The sequence below is a fragment of the Lynx rufus genome, unplaced genomic scaffold, assembly GCF_022079265.1.
Source record: "Lynx rufus isolate CCGP_SWC_20201006 ecotype Redwood Valley unplaced genomic scaffold, mLynRuf1.p SCAF_9, whole genome shotgun sequence".
In the NCBI taxonomy this organism is placed as follows: domain Eukaryota; kingdom Metazoa; phylum Chordata; class Mammalia; order Carnivora; family Felidae; genus Lynx; species Lynx rufus.
The window spans coordinates 73,065,768-73,082,229 of record NW_025814897.1 but is presented as its reverse complement, the minus strand read 5'-3'; the positions used below and the strand labels follow the sequence as shown (position 1 = coordinate 73,082,229).

Sequence of the window (16,462 nt, the reverse complement as noted above, 5' to 3'; positions counted from 1 at the left end):
CAGCATGTGCAACCTGCAGCCGACATCAGGCCAGGACCGGAACAGCGTGGCCGACCTGGACTCACAGCTGCAGGAGCAGGAGCGCATCATCAACATCTCCTACGCTCTGGCCTCCGAGGCCTCCCAGCGCAGCAAGCAGGTGGCAGGTGAGGCCATGGATGCCAGCCTCCAAGTCCGGCTCCCCCTCACTGCTTCCTGGGCTCAGAGTCCAGCATGGCTTGTCAGGGAGTCTGGAGAAAACCAGGTGTCAGGCTTGGTAGTTGAGAGCCAGTTGGAATGTCCTCCTGTCCCTCAGGGCTTGGGAGGTGAGATGGGGCAGCACAGGTGGTAGAGAGAACCAGAGCTCAGGAGGGTCAGAGGAAAGAGGCCCAGGAGAGGATGTCTTTAGCTCATTCTTAAATCTGGGAGTGGTGCTGCTATTCAGCTTTCTCTGCAAATGTGGGTTAAAAACAGGTTTTTCAGGCCCCTGAGCCAGGGGGCCCAAGGCTAAGGTTTCTGGCCTCACAAAGGGGCAGGAAAGCAGTGGTGCTTGAATTTCTTGCTGGGGTGAGGCAAAGGGAGCCCCTGCTTTGTTCCCCAAATCAAAGCCACTGTCCACTTTATCAGGGTGGCCTATGCCAGTGACCAGGACTTGGGAAGTGGACTTTGCTGGTCAGTGGGGAAAAAACACGGTGGGATGGGAAGGCGTGTGTGGGCACATGCACACATGTGCGTGTCTGTGTGTGTAAAAGGCTTTCTCTCTCAGCCAGGAAAGAGGCTCATGGCTTCTCCCTTCACCCACATCTCCCCTCCCCATGTGTGCCCTCCCGGTTCACTTAGTAAGATTTGTCCCCAGATGCAGAGGGCACTGTGTGTCTTGGCTAAGTGTGCTCCAGGCCTTCTGGGGAGGGAGTGATCATAGAGCATGAAGTGGTGTCACAATACACCCCCCCACACACACACACACACACCAGCCCTCCAACCCTGGCCAGCGGGTCTAGAAGTGATCAAGGGTTGGGGCTGCTGGGCCCTGAGGTGACTGGCCCTGGGAGTCTGGTCTGGGGACCAGAGATTAAACAGCACCTGAAGAAGTCATGGGAGTGACCTTGGACAAGGGGAGGCCTATTCTCCATCTCCCCCACCCCATGCTCTGATCCTGCAGAGTCCCTGAATTCCCTGCTGTCTTCTCTCCCTTGAAGACCTGCTCAATGGGCTGAGAGGTGGTTAGTGAGGCATCTGTGGCTGGGGAGACAGTAGATGACTCACCTAGACCCCTCCTCCAAATGATCCTGGGGGCTCCCTGTGGCCCATCTTAGTAATTTTGACTCCTCTCCATGTTGAAGGGTCTAGCATGGAAAGTCTCCCCCAAACCACCATAAGGTGCCCTCCTGTCTGGCCTGTGCTTGCCCTACCCACCTGGATCTCTGCTTCCTCACTGCGGGCAGGCAAGCATGCCCACACACCCTGCAGGCAATTAGCAGGGCTTTCCTCACCTCTGCACCAAGTGGCCACCTTGGCCACAGCCTTTCCATACCCTTGCTCCCTCTCTCCAGCTCAGAGCATATCTGGGAACTGCAGGCCAGTCCCAGCCAGGCCCCCACAGGCCCCAGGGCACACCACCCAGGCCGTTAGTGGTGGGTGGTGTGGCCCACACTACTCTAGCCCCGCCATGTGTGGGGCGTCTGTTGCTGCAGGAGCAGACAAGGAGCCTAACGCCCCGCTTAATTCCTGTGTGCCCGTCTAGCGCAGCAGCTGGCCCTCCTCCCGCCTAAAGCCCCCCTGTCCTCCAGGACGGTGCCACCTTACCCCCCCTTAAGCAACGGACTCCACTACACCTTTGTCTAACACCTTCCAAGTAAGAGCCCTGCCTGGCCTGCCACTCCCCTAGCATTGAGCATGCTCTCCCTGCTCTCTCTGCTGCTGAGCTGATTACAGTGCCGTCTGCTGACACTTCCTTCTGCTGGCAAGGCGGCCGCTGGGGAGACTGACATGGACTGGCAGGTGGGTGGGGGTGGATAGTTTTTAAGAACTCCGTTCTCAGTGGATTCACCTCAGTTAAGAGTATGTGGTCCAAGCCCCCTGCCTCCCTGAAATAGAAGCCAGAACTGTACCCCTTCCACGCAGCTCTCTTTTCCACAGGGAGCCCAGTGCCCCAAGGGCTCAGTGTAGGCCAGGCTGCAGCTTGAGATTGGGGGTGTTGGAAAGGAAGCGTTAGTCTCGCTCGGCCTTTCAGGGTTTGGCCGGAGAATTAGAAGAACTGGAAGACTAGAAAAAAATCCAGGTTTACAGATGAGGAAACTGGGACCCAGTGAGGAGATGTGTTCTCACTCTGGTGTCCCTTTGCCTTTGCCTCACAAAGGGCAAGGACTACGACTGCCCTTTTCATCACTTCAGGAAAGGGAGAAGAAGGGAGGCTTCATGGGGAGGCCACCCAGGGTAATGTGAAGTTGGCCCTCAGCTATTCAGAATGTTCTGGTACCACTCTTTCTGGGTCCTGCCCATGAGAGCAGTTAGTGACGAGAGGCAGGGAGAGATTTTGGGAAGGCGCACCGGACTGGGAGCCCGGAGGCCCCAGTGTCTGGTTCAGTCTTATGGTGAGTTTGTGGCCTGAGGCCAGTTGCCTGACCTGGACAGGGGAGGGTCCAACCAGAAGTCTCTGCAGTCCCCTTCCTGACGTTCTATATCACTGGCATTTTGTAGGGTTTTCCCTCTCTTTCCTTTGTATGTACTTACAGTTAGTACCTGTTGAGTACCTGCTATGTGCCAGGCATTGTGATAAGCATCTCCTTCGATCCTCACAACCACCCTGTAAAGATACTCACCCCCATTTTATAGATGAGGAAATGAAGCTCAGAGACCTTGAGGGACTTGCCCAAGGAGTTGAAGCTGTAAGTGTCAGAGCCAGAGTTTGAAGTGCAAGTTCAGAGCCTTTGTTTTCCATCACCATGGACTCATCTGGGCCACCTCAAGGCACTCTAGGTGTCTGGAGAAGGGAGGGATGGAGAGTGTGTGCATTGGGTTGGGGTTGTGATTTTCAGCAGGTGTCCCCCAGCCTGGGTGCCCCGCCAGCCTGAGGGTGGAAGGAAGAGATTGGTCTACTTGGGCCAGGTTCCTGGGAAGTGTGCATTGGAGACCCCGTGACTGAAGAACCACAGGAAAATACTTCAGCCATGTCCTTTGTAAAGGCCACAGGGACCTGTTGGGGCCACAGTAGGGTGTGTAGATTTCTCCTGGAGATCTGAGTTTGGTGACACCACCCCAGGCCACAGGGAGGCAGGGGAGAGGCTCTGTTCCTCCTGGCTTTTGACACCCCTGTCGTTGTGAGATAGGTCTTTAACACTTTTTTCGGAGTGCATCCACATTTGTGTTTACCTTCGTGTTAGGGTAAATCCTCATTAGGAGGTGGGTATAACCACTCTGTTTTTAGGTTAAAAAAACAAGACCTATGGAGGCTGAGAGCATTACAGAGTCCCTCAGTGAATGAAGGGCAGGGCCAGAACTGGACCCCAAGGTTTTCTTTACTTGGGCCTTTTGCCCTGTCAGATCAGGGGTCACTATGCATCCGGCAATCCTTCTAGAAGTGGTAAGGGTAGAGAGAGGGTGAGGCCAAGTGCCCATGAATCCTAGAAGCTGAGGGTCCCCCAGCGGCGGCCGTATTGCCCCAGTCCCCTGCTCTTGCTGCTCTGTCTTGTTAGCCTGCCATTCCCTGTCATGTGTGTGTTCAGACATGCCCACTGCCTGCTCCTCAGACGTGGGCTGGGATCCTGCCAGGCTCTCACTGTCTCCTGTGCTTTTTGCCAGCCCAGGCAGTGACTGACCCGTGACCCAACGTGCAAAGGAGAAGTCTGAAGCCAGGGGCCCAGTGGAACCAGTTTCCTCCGAGAAGATTGATCTTCCTTCCCCCAAGGAAACCCCTTCCAGCTCAGCAGGGGTTCTGGCTGGAGGAAGGAGCAGCCACAACTTCACTGTAGGGCTGGGTCCTAACCACCACCCCCCCGGCCCCCCACCGACTTTAGTTCAGACTCCTTTTTACATATGACAAAGGCACTTTTGATACACACTGTAAAATACTGATGCTGTATTTTAGAATCAGAATATATTTTCTACTGTTCACCTCAAGGGCTGAGTGGCTGGAAAGGTGAGGATGCAGGATTTTGGAGCTGCACATACAGATTCAGGTACCATTTGGGTGGTAGGTATGGGTAGGGGAGAAGGGCGGGCAGAGGCCAGTCCAGTATCCAGTGAACTCAGGTGAAGGTTGCATTTGAGATGTGCTTCCAGGGGAGCCCAGTGTTAGGCTTGTTGGCATGTTATCTGGGGGAAGAGGGGCCCTTAGCTGCAGAGGTCAGCTGTCCCTGACCTGGCTTGGTGACCAGCTCTGGAGGGGGAGATTCCACCAGGGTGGCATGTGGAGCCCAAGTCCATACCTTGGCCCTTGGGTTTGGTTTAGGGGCAATAGTGTATTCAAGAGGTTTGGTTCCAGACCTGTCCATGGGTTCTCTCAGAAAAGGGCTCTTCTTGGGAAAAACAGAACAGTTTGCTTTAATTAAAAAAAAAGTTCATATATATATATATATATATATATATATATATATATACACACACATATACACACACATACACACACACACACACACACACACACACACACCCCTTGAAATACAGAAAAGGTGAGAGGAAGCACCTTTTATTGTATCATAAGCAATAAACTTCACACTGGGTGGTGTCTACCTAAAACTCCCTGACTCCACGCTGGGCTGTGATAGGGGTTTGTTGCCTGCCCTGGAGAACCTAGATCAGCTTCCCCAGGACGTGGGTCTGGTGGCCAGAGGACAGGCAGTGTGCCCCCACCATCCCTGAAGGCCAGCAGCAGGACTTTGACTTGACTTCCAGCCTCTAGTGAGGCTGTGCCAAGCCAGGCACAGTGTTTGTGGCCCTTTATTTAAATCATGAGCTCGTGATATTCTGCATACAGAAAATGATGTTTAAAGGAAAAAAAAAAAAAACTCCATTGGGTGGGGCCACACTTTAAATGAAAATTTGTCCTTGACTGTGGTCGGAAAAAAAAAAATCTTAACTATATTTAGAAATTGCCGTCTATTTTTAACTAACTCCATATGCTGCCAGTATCAACTTCATGACATTTGCCAAAATAAGATTTTATTTTTGCCTTTATAAGATTTTGTTGGAAAAATGAAATTAATATTTTGCAAGAAAAAAGTTAATTTAAATAAAGGTGTAATGGTTTGCAAAAAAAAAAAAAAATGGCGATGAACAGATTAAAATATTAACCCGATATGCTTCCTGCTTCTTGCTGGCTATATATTCTCATGGGTGGCCTGTGTTAGTTTTTTTCCATTTCTTTGGAAAATCCCCAGTGTCCGCTCTCAATCCTGCTTGTGTGACCTATGAAAAGTTTCTCCTGCTGACAGTTCCTTGACACTTGATTGACTTTGGAGGCCCCGGGGGGAAGAAGGCCTGTGTTTGGGGCCCTTGGCTGGGCTTCAGCAGCTGCTCACAGTGGCCTTCCACCCAACCCTGGTCGAGGGGCTGCAGGGCTGTGGACTCCCATGTGGGGTTGGTTTGGCAATCCAAGATAGCAGGAGTGACGCCATGGGCCGCTTTCCAAACCACACGCCTCCAGCTCCTTCCAGTGAGGCGGGTTAGTGACGGACCATTGCAAACTGGATTTGTATTTAATTCGTTCTGACTTGTGATGTAGGCTTAAAACAGAAGCCAAGGAGCCAGTTCAGTTTAGGGATGTGTGTGTTTCCAAGTTTGTTGTTATGGCAGTTTTTCTCTATTGCCAAAGAAGAGCACCCAAGGTTTAGAGTGACTTTCCAACTATTTAAACTGGGGAAAATAGATTCCAAAGCCTTCTGAACAGAGGACACTGCTGCTTTTTAGCTACTGATCTCTTTTTGAATTTTAAAATAAAAAATACTCTGGTTTTAAGCATTACTTGGAGATATCCCCATAACAGATGAAAGAGGTTGGGCAGGGGAGGGGGAGGTGGTGGGGAGAGTGGAGATTCCTCAATAACTGAGTGCAAAAGTTAAAAAAGGTACAGGAGCCAATGCACACAGGGTGGCTGTCTGTAGACATAGACACTTTTTTTTAAATTAGTGTAGCCTTGGCTTCAGGAGTAGAACCCAGTGATTCATCTCTTATGTATAACACCCAGTGCTCATCCTGAAATGTGCCCTCCTTAATGCCCATCACCCATTTAACCCATCCCCCCTCCACCTTCCCTCCAGCAACCCTCAGTTTGTTCTCTGTATTTAAAGGTCTCTTATGGTTTGCCTCCCTCTCTGTTTTTATCTCATTTTTCCTTCTCTTCCCCTATGTTTCTCTGTTGAGTTCCTCAAATTCCACAAATGAGTGAAATCATATGATATCTTTCTCTGACTGACTTATTTCGCTTAGCATAATACCCTCTAGTTCCATCCATGTTGTTGCAAATGGCAAGACTTCATTCCTTTTCATCGCCAAGTAGTATTCCACTGTGTATATATACCACATCTTCTTTAGTCACTCATCAGTTGATGGTCTCAGTTTCTGTCTCACACATATAATCCTGTGTAGGAGTGAACATGGTGACTGTTCTCTCCAGCTTCAGCCAGGAGAAGGGGTAGCCTCTTCTCTAAGAATTGTGAACCAAACTTTCATCTACAGAGGGCATGACAGGCCTTCAACTCAGACTTCATGAAGAGCACGTGTGGTTTAGAAAAGGCATGCTCCAACCACAACATGTGTCAGCAGGCTACGTGGCCTGGCCCCTTCTCAACCCCCTCAAGAGGATTCATTATTTGAGGTAAGATGGGGCTATTTGTGCAAGTACGTGCTCACCAGGACCCTCCAGGAGGGGACCACTCTGGAAATGATTTGAGCTTTGCTTCTTAACAAGACCATGGGACCTGAGCAGAGTTTTAAACGAGGGCATTGTGATTGACAGTGTGAGTGTGCTGCTCCTGCATCTGTTTGTGACATCCTCTCCTGAGTTGTAACTTTAAACTGGCCCAGGCTGAGCCCAGGATGTCTATCTAATTTTAGCAAGAACCAATGAGAACACTTTGGGGTCTAGTCTGATGAAGCTGAGATGTACGTACATTTATGAGTGCATGTGAAGTAGATGTACCCAGGCTGATATAGTTGCTGAAAACCTTTTGTTTGCTCCCCATCATTCACTTTTCTTCCTGCCTTCGTGTCTGGCTGTGAGAATAGAAACTCTGCTTAGCCTATTTGCTTCGCTCTACCCACCTGGCTGTGGTCTTCAGTTAAACTGGGTTCTTTAGGATTTTCCTGGCTATTATAGGTTGCAGCCCAAGGCCAGGAAAGCCTCTATATGCCCCAAGTCAGTTTGGGGATGACAGGGGTGGGGGGTGAATGTGGCCCCTGGCTCAGCTAGACAAGAGCCCATTTTGGGCTTTGGAAGTTTTCCCCTTTTCCCCAACCGCAGTCCTTTTGTGTTTGCACCAAGGGTGGGAAAGAAGCAGCAAATTATTTGTCTAATCCACAAATCACATTTCTGAGACATGGTAGGCAAATTCTGGGAGCCCTCTGCTTCTGATTCAGCATCAGACGCTGGGGCGCGCGAGGGACTTTGCCCATGTGGGTTTCAAGCCGTTATGAAAAGAACAAAGAGACAAGGCTGGGGGGCTGTGAAAAATGGCAGCCCCTCCCAGCCCCATAAACACGCCATTGCTTTGCCGCCTCCACTCCAAAGGCTATCACTTTCATTGCTCTCCGAGCAAAGAAACCTTTCTTCAGAGCAAGTGGCAGGGTACAAAGGCAGAGTACAAAATGTGTGCACATCACAGTCCCTGCAATTCTGTTTGAACAAGCATATTGATTGGGTCTGACCCTGTTACATTTTTTCCCTATTATTTGAAAAGGTGCATCTAAGTGTAGTGAATTGAACCCATGGAGCTGAACTTTCCATGAAAACTTCTCGAGATATTTCTTTAGTTCAAAGCTTTTGAATTTTAAAGGGCATTTTTAATATGAGTCTGTTGAGTATTCTCTGCCACAGCCCAACAAGGGATGTTAAATGCAGATGAGGCTGGAGCCAGGGCACATGTGGGGTGGACCTGCCCGCACAGCAGAGGGTGCACGTCATGGTCGGAGGGTGCGGATGAGCCCAGGAAGGGCTGTGCTTTGGAGAAGCACCCTAAAAAGGACCTCTCTTGGACTCACTGGAGACAGCTCAGGGGACAGAGAAGAGGCTTCCCAGCTGAGCTTCTCAAAGACTTTTACATGGAGAGCTAGGAAGCATTTGCTAAAAGCTCCTCCTGATAAATGAGGGTTTGGGCCTCATGAATAAGGGGCTCCTTACTGCTCAGCTGCTAGCTTTCTCCCACGCTCTGCTTTAGAACCGAGAAGGAATGAGACACAGTCCTTTGGCTGAGGTCACAGAGTCAGACATGAGGCTGCCATTGTCCTCAGTCCTTGGGGTTGACATCACTAATCAGTCACAGATGCTTTCTCACTGAGCCCTGAGCTGCATCTCAATCCTTAACTGACTTGATATCTTGGGACATTTTGCTAGTTTTGTGGGCTGTAGCAGTGGTCCCTCTTGCCATTTTTGTCCTGGGCCCTGGAAGCTTCAAAGTCTCGTTTTCCCTATACATAGCAAGGCTCTCCTGGCCCACTGAAGGCACACAGCCCCCTTTGACTAAGTCCCTGGCTCGTTGTTGGTCCAAGTCCCTGTTTGCCTCTAGAGGTCTCCTGGATCTAGAAAGCACCTCCTTACTAGACCTCAAATCCAGGTTCAGAGGCAAAATTGTCTCTGGAAAGAGCTGGAAAATTGGGTTCTATGTCCAGAGAATGTAGAGTCTGGGCATCTCAGCAAAACTTTTTTTAGTATCCCTGCCAAATCCCCAGCCATAGAAGACTGCAGCCTGCGGAGTCAGAATCACAGTAGTAAGCAGTTCTTTCGGTATCTTCTCTGCCTACAATCATGGGAATACCAGCCCTCCCCAGATTCCTCTTGCCTAATTCTGGGAGCCCCCGAAGGTGTTTCACGTACACTCTGACATTTTCTTGGCTATCACTTTCAGGCCTTCTCGCTGGTACCTGTGTTTCCTAGGACCATGCTAGACAGGTGGGCACACATGAGGTCCTGATGACCATAACAGCACAGCTTTTGTGGCCTTTGCCCCCTTCTGCCCACAGTGGGGGTCCTCTGCCCAGGTCTTCCCTGGTCATTTCAGAGAGTCCCCAGACATATCTAACATGAGCTCACAATAGTCCTGTCAGGTCGGAGCACTTCCACTTGCAGCTTCTTGATGCCTTTTGGTCCCAAGGCCACCACCCCGTGCTCTAGGAGAGATGCCTAGCTTGCCGCTCCCTCTCCAGGCTGCAGACCCCCAAAGTGCCAGATGAGTGATTCTCTCTACAGAGTTCTCTCTGGCCAACCCCGGGCCACATTCTATATATGAATGGGAGATCTTATGCTCCTTAATTTTGTGACTCCTGGGCCCCAAAGCAGGGCTGTGCATGCTCTGGTTCACTCTCGGGAGAAGCTGCTTCAGGCATTCTTTATGACTCCTCCCCTGCCTCAGGGACACATTCCCTTCTTTCTATTGGTGTGTAAGTAAACTGGCCCCAGACCATGTCTTATTTCTCCTGATTCTACATTCTGGATTGGACTCAGCTGGGCAGATTTTCTCGAAGTGACTGTAGGCATGGGATGTCCAAGAGGGATTCTTCACTCAAGTGCCTGGCACCCTAGCTGGGATGGTTAATGAGCTGAGAGCTAGCTGGGCATCTCCATCTTTTCACACAGTCTCTCCAAGTGGCTGCTTGCTCTTTGTTACAGCAAGAAGGTCTCAGGGAAGTTGGACTTTGGATCTGAGCTGGCTTCCAAGGGCAAGAAAGCTTCCAGGCCTTTTGAAGAGTAGGTTTGGGACTGGCATGGCATAAGGTCACTTTCTCCGCATTCTCTTGAGCATGGCAAGGCTCAAGGCTAGTCAGATTAAAGGAGAGGGAAATAGAGTCTGCCTCCTGAAGGGTGGAGTGGCATGCATGTACTAGAAGGGAAGGAATGGACGGTGTCCATGTTTGGAGACTCTACCATGAGATCCTTTTCTCATTCTCCTACAGCCACACTGAAGCATTTAAGAGCCAATGTGCTCCCTCCAGCTTTCTCTTCCCCTGCAGTGGCCATCTGGGAGTCACATATTCTGAATAGTGCAGCCACAAGATGCAAGTCTTGTCCTAAGTCTCCACTTGGGAGGGACTGCCCAGGAGAGGCCACAAGGTCCACAGCTAATTTTGCAGGAGTGAGAAATAAACATTGATTTATCCATCCCCTGAGACTTTAGGCTTTCTTTGATCCTGTCACATAATCTATCCTACCCAGGTTGTAGGTATTATTATTTCCGTACTACTGAGAAAACTGAGGCACAGTGGTTCCAAGACTAGTAAGCAACTAGTAGAAGTTTGAGCTTGTATCTGGCTCCAGAGAGCTTTCAACCACTACATTGACTGCTGTTACCTTGGAAAGAGGAGCTTTTCTGTGGCCCTGGATTCTGGATCACTTGAAATAGAGTTGCCTCTGGTAAGAACGATGAGCTCATGGAAAGCCTGCAGAGAGGCCTACAGGAGGGTGCATCACACATTGCCTAGTGAGTAATACAGCTCAGCAAGTGGAAGCTGCCATCATGGCTGTGATTTGGCAGTGAGCATCTCCTGGGGATCCCATGGAGAAGTGTTGCTTTGGCATGCATGACCATGCATCGGTCCCTGGGTTTTTGGGGGCTTGGAAACCAGATTTTTCAGCATCAAGAGCTGGGCTGCCTCTCGGGGCTATGATCATACTCACTGGGCTCAGAAGCCAGATGGAGAAAATAGGGTGAGAACCCAACTGCCAGGCTGCTGGTGTTCATTCACACACACACACACACACACACACACACACACACACACAATTAATTGACTTCTCGAGTCCAATTCTTCCTTGGAAGGTTGCCTGGCACAGTCTTGGTACCAGGGCAATCTTGGACAGTCCTCATGGCATTGAGCAGCATCAGCTGAGGTCCTATCTCCGCTGTAGGATGTCCCCATCCTACAGACCCGATGCCCATGTTTCTGGCCAGGGCTTCTTCTCTGGAGACAGAATAAGATGGCTCCACCCCTCAGGTGCTTCCTTTCTATGTGGCCATGACTTAGCCAGTCTCTTATTAGTAGGTTGATACCATGGAAAGGAGGCAGTCAGGAGGCAGAGGTAACAAGCAAAAGCTCTGGAGCCAGGCTGCCTGGAATCTAACCCTGGTTGCTCCATTTTGCCAGCTGTGACGTTGGGCAAATTACTTAATTTTTTCATACCTTAGTTTTCTCACCTGTAAAATAAAGATTTATATTGGCAGTTACCTGAATAGAGTTGTGAGAATCAAATGTTATTACACAGAAAATGCTAAGCACAGTTTGTGGCCACATAGGAAGCACTAGAAAAAAAAAATCCATGTTATTTACCTGCATTTAAGTTATAATCATTTAATACATATCATACTTGTATTCTTTACTTGTTTGCTTATTCTCTGTCTTCCTCACAAGAATATGTGCTTCATGAGAGCAAGGGCATTGTCTTGGTCAAATTATCCCTAGGGTCCAGAACAATGTTTGCCATAAGGGGCTAAGAAATGATTTGTTGAATGAATGAGTGAATGAAAGAAGTCAAGGCCTGTTGGCCAGGGAGCCTCCTGTCTTCTTCGGATGACTTTACCTATCTCTGCTGTCTTCTGTTATTTTATACTCTAGCCCCCAAAGAGCCTGCCTCATACCCTCTTTTTAACCTTGAGTAGTAGGTAAGAGTAGGGATGGTAGAACTCAAAGCTATCCTTATTAACTCTGACCTTCAGCAAGTTGCTGAACTTCCTCCCTAAGCTTCTGTTTCTTCCTCTGAAAGATGGGGATGATAGTACTTCCCTTGCATGGGTGATTGTGAGTGCTGAATGAGATCATCCGTAAGCACTGTCGCTGGTGTGGGAGCACTCAGCTAATGCTCACCATGCTGGTTTGCCCTCGTGTATGACTTTTACTGTGAACAGCAGGGCTCTGGGTGGTTCTTCCACATTTCTACTGTCTCCTTTCCCTGATTTGGCAGGATAAACAGGTTTGAGGTCATTTGCCATCCCCAATCTGCTGCCCTCCACTGTTGTCTGCCATTTTAGACAGGTTCCTGCAGCAGGTAAAAATGGCCCAGGGCTTTTGAAGCTGGGATTCACAAGGCTGTGCCACTGCCAGGCTATGTCCCTGAACTCTCCTGGGGCCGAGGACAGGAGAATCCTCTGAGGCCTCCCCCTGCAGCCCTGCGGCTGTCCACCTGACATCAGATCAACTCGTGCCTGCCCCTTTGATGTCAATTCCCAAACTGGAGCCTTGTGCCCTGTTCTGAGGACCTGGGCTTTGAAGTTGGCCTATAAACTGAGCTTTCAGGAAGAAAGTTGTCTGTTGTGCCTCAGAGCACGGCTGGCTGGGCCCTATAAAGGCACTTGGAGTGCCATGAACACCTGATAAATAATTCTTTCTGGGCCCAAGAAAGATTCATTCCATTTAAAGGGGAGGAAAATTCCCTTGACCTTTTCGTTGAAGTTCTGGTGGGGGGAGGTAGATAGAGAGGATTTTCACAGCTGCTTGCTGAATTCATATGGGGCAGGCAGGTTGTCTCTAAGAGCTGAGCCCCAGTGACTGTTGGAAAAGGGTTCCCTATCCCTGACTCCTGACCAGAGGTCCCTTCAACCATTCCTGTTCCCCTTTCCATTTGCTCCCTCCTGCCATGAACTTGTGAGAGACTGGACCCTCTCGGGAGGAGAGGCCAAACGCTGCAGCAAACGGCAGACCTTCCTTTCCTTCCAGTGCCTGTGAGGCAGACAGGATTTCCCGCCTGTGGCAGTTCTGAAATGGTCCTGGCTCATATACACGGAGCACTTAGGCCAGGCCCCTTTTCTGGGCCCCCTCTGGTGCACGGCTGGATAAGAGGATGTGTGTAGTTTTGTGAAAGCTTTCTTTAGGGTAAGGTATAGCACACGTATATAAGGTACACAAAATAACAATGTACAGTGCAGTAATGATCAGAAAAACTGCTACTTCAGTCAAGAAATCAAGGTTTGCTAGAAGACCCTCCCACTCTCCTTCCCACTCCATAGGCCTTTCCTCTCCCATGAAAGACTACTTTTGTGGTAATCACTTACCTGCTTTTTCATTATAGTTTTGCTATCTAGGCAGTCATCCACCAAATTCTTTTTTTTGTTTTTAATTTACATCCTAGTTAGCATATAGTGCAACAATGATTTCAGGAGTAGATTCCTTAATGCCCCTTACCCATTTAGCCTATAACCTCTCCCACAACCCCTCCAGCAACCCTCTGTTTGTTCTCTATATTTAAGAGTCTCTTATGTTTTGTCTCCTTCCCTGTTTTTATATTATTTTTGCTTCCCTTCCCTTATGTTCATCTGTTTTGTATCTTAAATTCCTTATATGAGTGAAGTCCTTATATGATATTTGTCTTTCTCTGACTAATTTCGCTTAAGATAATACCTCTAGTTCCATCCACATAGTTGCGAATGGCAAGATTTCATTCTTTTTGATCACTGCATAATATTCCACTGTATGTATATGTGTGTGTGTGTGTATACACACACACACACACACACACACACCACATCTTCTTTATCCATTCTTCTGTTGATGGACATTTGGGCTCTTTCCATACTTTGGCTATTGTTGATAGTGCTGCTATAAACATTGGGGTGCATGTGTCCCTTCAAAACAGCACACCTGTATCCCTTGGATAAATACCTAGTAGTGCAATAGCTGGGTCATAGGGTAGTTCTATTTTTAGTTTTTTGAGGAGCCTCCATACTGTTTTCCAGCGTGGCTGCACCAGCTTGCATTCCCACCAGCAGTGCAAAAGAGATCCTCTTTCTCCACATCCTTGCCAACATCTGTTGTTGCCTGAGTTGATAATGTCAGCCATTCTGACTGGTGTAATGTGGTATCTCATTGTGGTTAGGCATCACCAAATTCTATAGCTTAGTTTTGTTTATTTTCTGAAATGTGTATGAATGAACTAATAAAGAATGTATTCCTTTGTGTCTGGATTTTTTTTCACTAAACATTATGATATTCATCCATGTAACTCTATTTCACTCATTTTGCTGTTGTACAGTATTCATCGTGGGAATATTTGACAAATATTTATCCATTCTACTGTCAAAGGACACTTGGGCATTTCCAGTTGAGAGCTATTACAAATAATATTGCTATAAACATTTTTGTCTGTGTCTCTTGGTGCATGTACATTCATATTTCTTTTGGTGTATACCTAGTGTAGAGTTGCTAGGTTGTAAGATAAGCATATCTTCAACTTAGGTAGGAAATGCCAAAACTGTTTTCCAAAGTAGGAGTACTAACTTATAGTCCTACCATGAATGTATGAGTTCTTCTACATCCTCACTGTGGTGGCAGCCTCTGAGATGGCCCCCAATGATCTCTGCCTTCTAGTATTTGCACCCTGCATAAGCCTCTCCCACTAAGTGTGGCCTGGAGCTGGCAATTCCCTTCTAATGAAGAAGATAAAACAGAATACAACAGACGTTACTTCCAAGATGAGGTTACAAGAAGACTAGCTTCCTTCTTGGACATCCTCCCTTGCTTTCTCACTAGCTTACTGTGAGGGAAGCCATGTTGAGAGCTAACCTATGGAGAGGCCTGCAGGGCAAGGAACTGATGTCTGACCAACAGCCAGTAAAGACCTGAAGACTGCAGCAGCCTGGGAAGTGGGTCCTCTCTCCCAGGCAAACCTGGAGATGATTGTGGCCCTAGCTGACATCTTAATTATAGCCTTGTGGGAGACCCGTGGCCAGAGGCACCCAGCTAACTAGATTCCTCCTGACTCATGGAAACTGTGTGATAAATGTTTATTATTATTATTATTATTAATTTTAGAGAGCGTGAGCAGGGGAGAGGGGCAGAGGGGAAGAGAGAGGATCTTAAGCAAGCCCCAATGTGGGGCTTGATCCTATAACCCTGGGATCATGAGCCAAAATGAAAAGTCAGATGCTCAACCCACTGAGCCACCTAGGTGCCTCTAAATGTTTATTGTTTTAAACTGGTAAGTTTGGGAGTAACTTATGCAACCATAGATAATATATGCAATAGAACTTTCTTTTTAATTTTAGCCATTTTGATGTGTATGAAGTAGGCTTATTAGTATCTCTCTGATTAATAGTATTGAGTATCTTTTCAAATGTTCATTGACCATTTGGATTTCCTCTTTTGGTGAAGGACCTATCTGGACTCTTGTCATTATTCTATGGAATTGTATACCTTTTTACTGTTGATTTGTTGATTTTTCTGAATATAAGCCTGTTTTAGCTTGGGTTACCCCTAGAAAGCAGAGCCTGAGGCAAAAGCTTGCAGGAAGATAGTTTATTTGGGAAATGATTCTATGGAGCAGACATGGGAAGGAAAGAGAGGAGACCAATAGAAGTCTTTTCAACCTGGTCACTTTTGTGGGAAACTTGGGCTCAATCTTACTGGGGCCTTCTGAAGAGCCATATAAAATGCACCTCAAAATTATCTGAGATATGAAAGAGAAAACCATTTATCTTCTAGTACAGGGCCCCCACTGACCAAGGGTTCCCCGACAGGGTGTCCCTCACATCTCCAGATCCCACGTTTCCCATATGAACCCTGTCTTAGGGCAGTCAAGAAGCTGCAAGGTGAGAGGTGAGGCTAGATGAGATCCAACAGCAGTAATAGCTAGAGTAAAATGGTGATGTACAATGGAGTGCGAGACAGGTACTTCTTATTGATTATATGCATTGCAAATATCTTCTCCCACTCTGTGGCTTGCCATTTCAGTGTCTTTTAATGAATAGACCTGACTAATTTTAAGAAAATCAAGTTTATGGTTTTTTTCCTTTGTAGTTTTTTTTTTTTTGCATCTTGTTTAAATTCTTCCTATACTAAGTCATAAAAATGTTCTCCTATAATTATTTTTTCTATAGTATTTTCTAAGAGCTTTATTGTTTTACCTTTTACAGATCTACAATCCACTGGAATTTTTTTTTAAGATATGAAGTGGACATCAGGTTTCATTTTTCTATGTAGATATTCAAATTATTAAAGAATCTACTATTTCTTACTGCTGTACTGTGCCACCTTTTTCATAAATTTAGTGTTTGTGTGTGTGTGAATCTATTGCTGGGCTCTTTTTTTTTATTCCACTTTCTATTTGTGTATCATTATATCACACTATTTTAATTACTGGAGCTGCATAGTAAGTGTTGATACTCAGAGAAGCAAGGTGTCTTGTTTATTCTTCACAAATGTCTGTCCTATTTTTGGTCTTTTGAATTTCCTTATAAATTTTGGAATCAACTTGCCAACTTTCACCCCCCACCCACAAATGGATTTTTTTTTCCTATTGAAAATGAATTACACGTAAATTACTTTAGGGAGAATTGTATCATCTTTA

At 47.5% G+C, this 16,462-nt stretch overlaps 1 protein-coding gene across 2 annotated transcripts in view; it reads left to right on the top strand.

Moving 5' to 3' along the window:
- PLEKHA7 (pleckstrin homology domain containing A7) overlaps positions 1–4,569 on the top strand; it is a 220,594-nt gene extending 216,025 nt beyond the window's left edge. Inside the window, exons 26-28 of one of the 2 annotated variants that reach the window (XM_047072237.1) lie at positions 4–146; positions 1,724–1,834; positions 3,781–3,856. In XM_047072237.1, the coding sequence (XP_046928193.1) occupies positions 4–146; positions 1,724–1,824 (244 nt within the window). In that variant the 3' untranslated portion in view covers positions 1,825–1,834; positions 3,781–3,856. Of the gene's footprint in view, positions 1–3; positions 147–1,723; positions 1,835–3,780 lie in introns of both variants that reach the window. The other variant, XM_047072238.1, reaches the window with a different exon arrangement.
- The last annotated feature ends 11,893 nt before the right edge of the window (positions 4,570–16,462 follow it).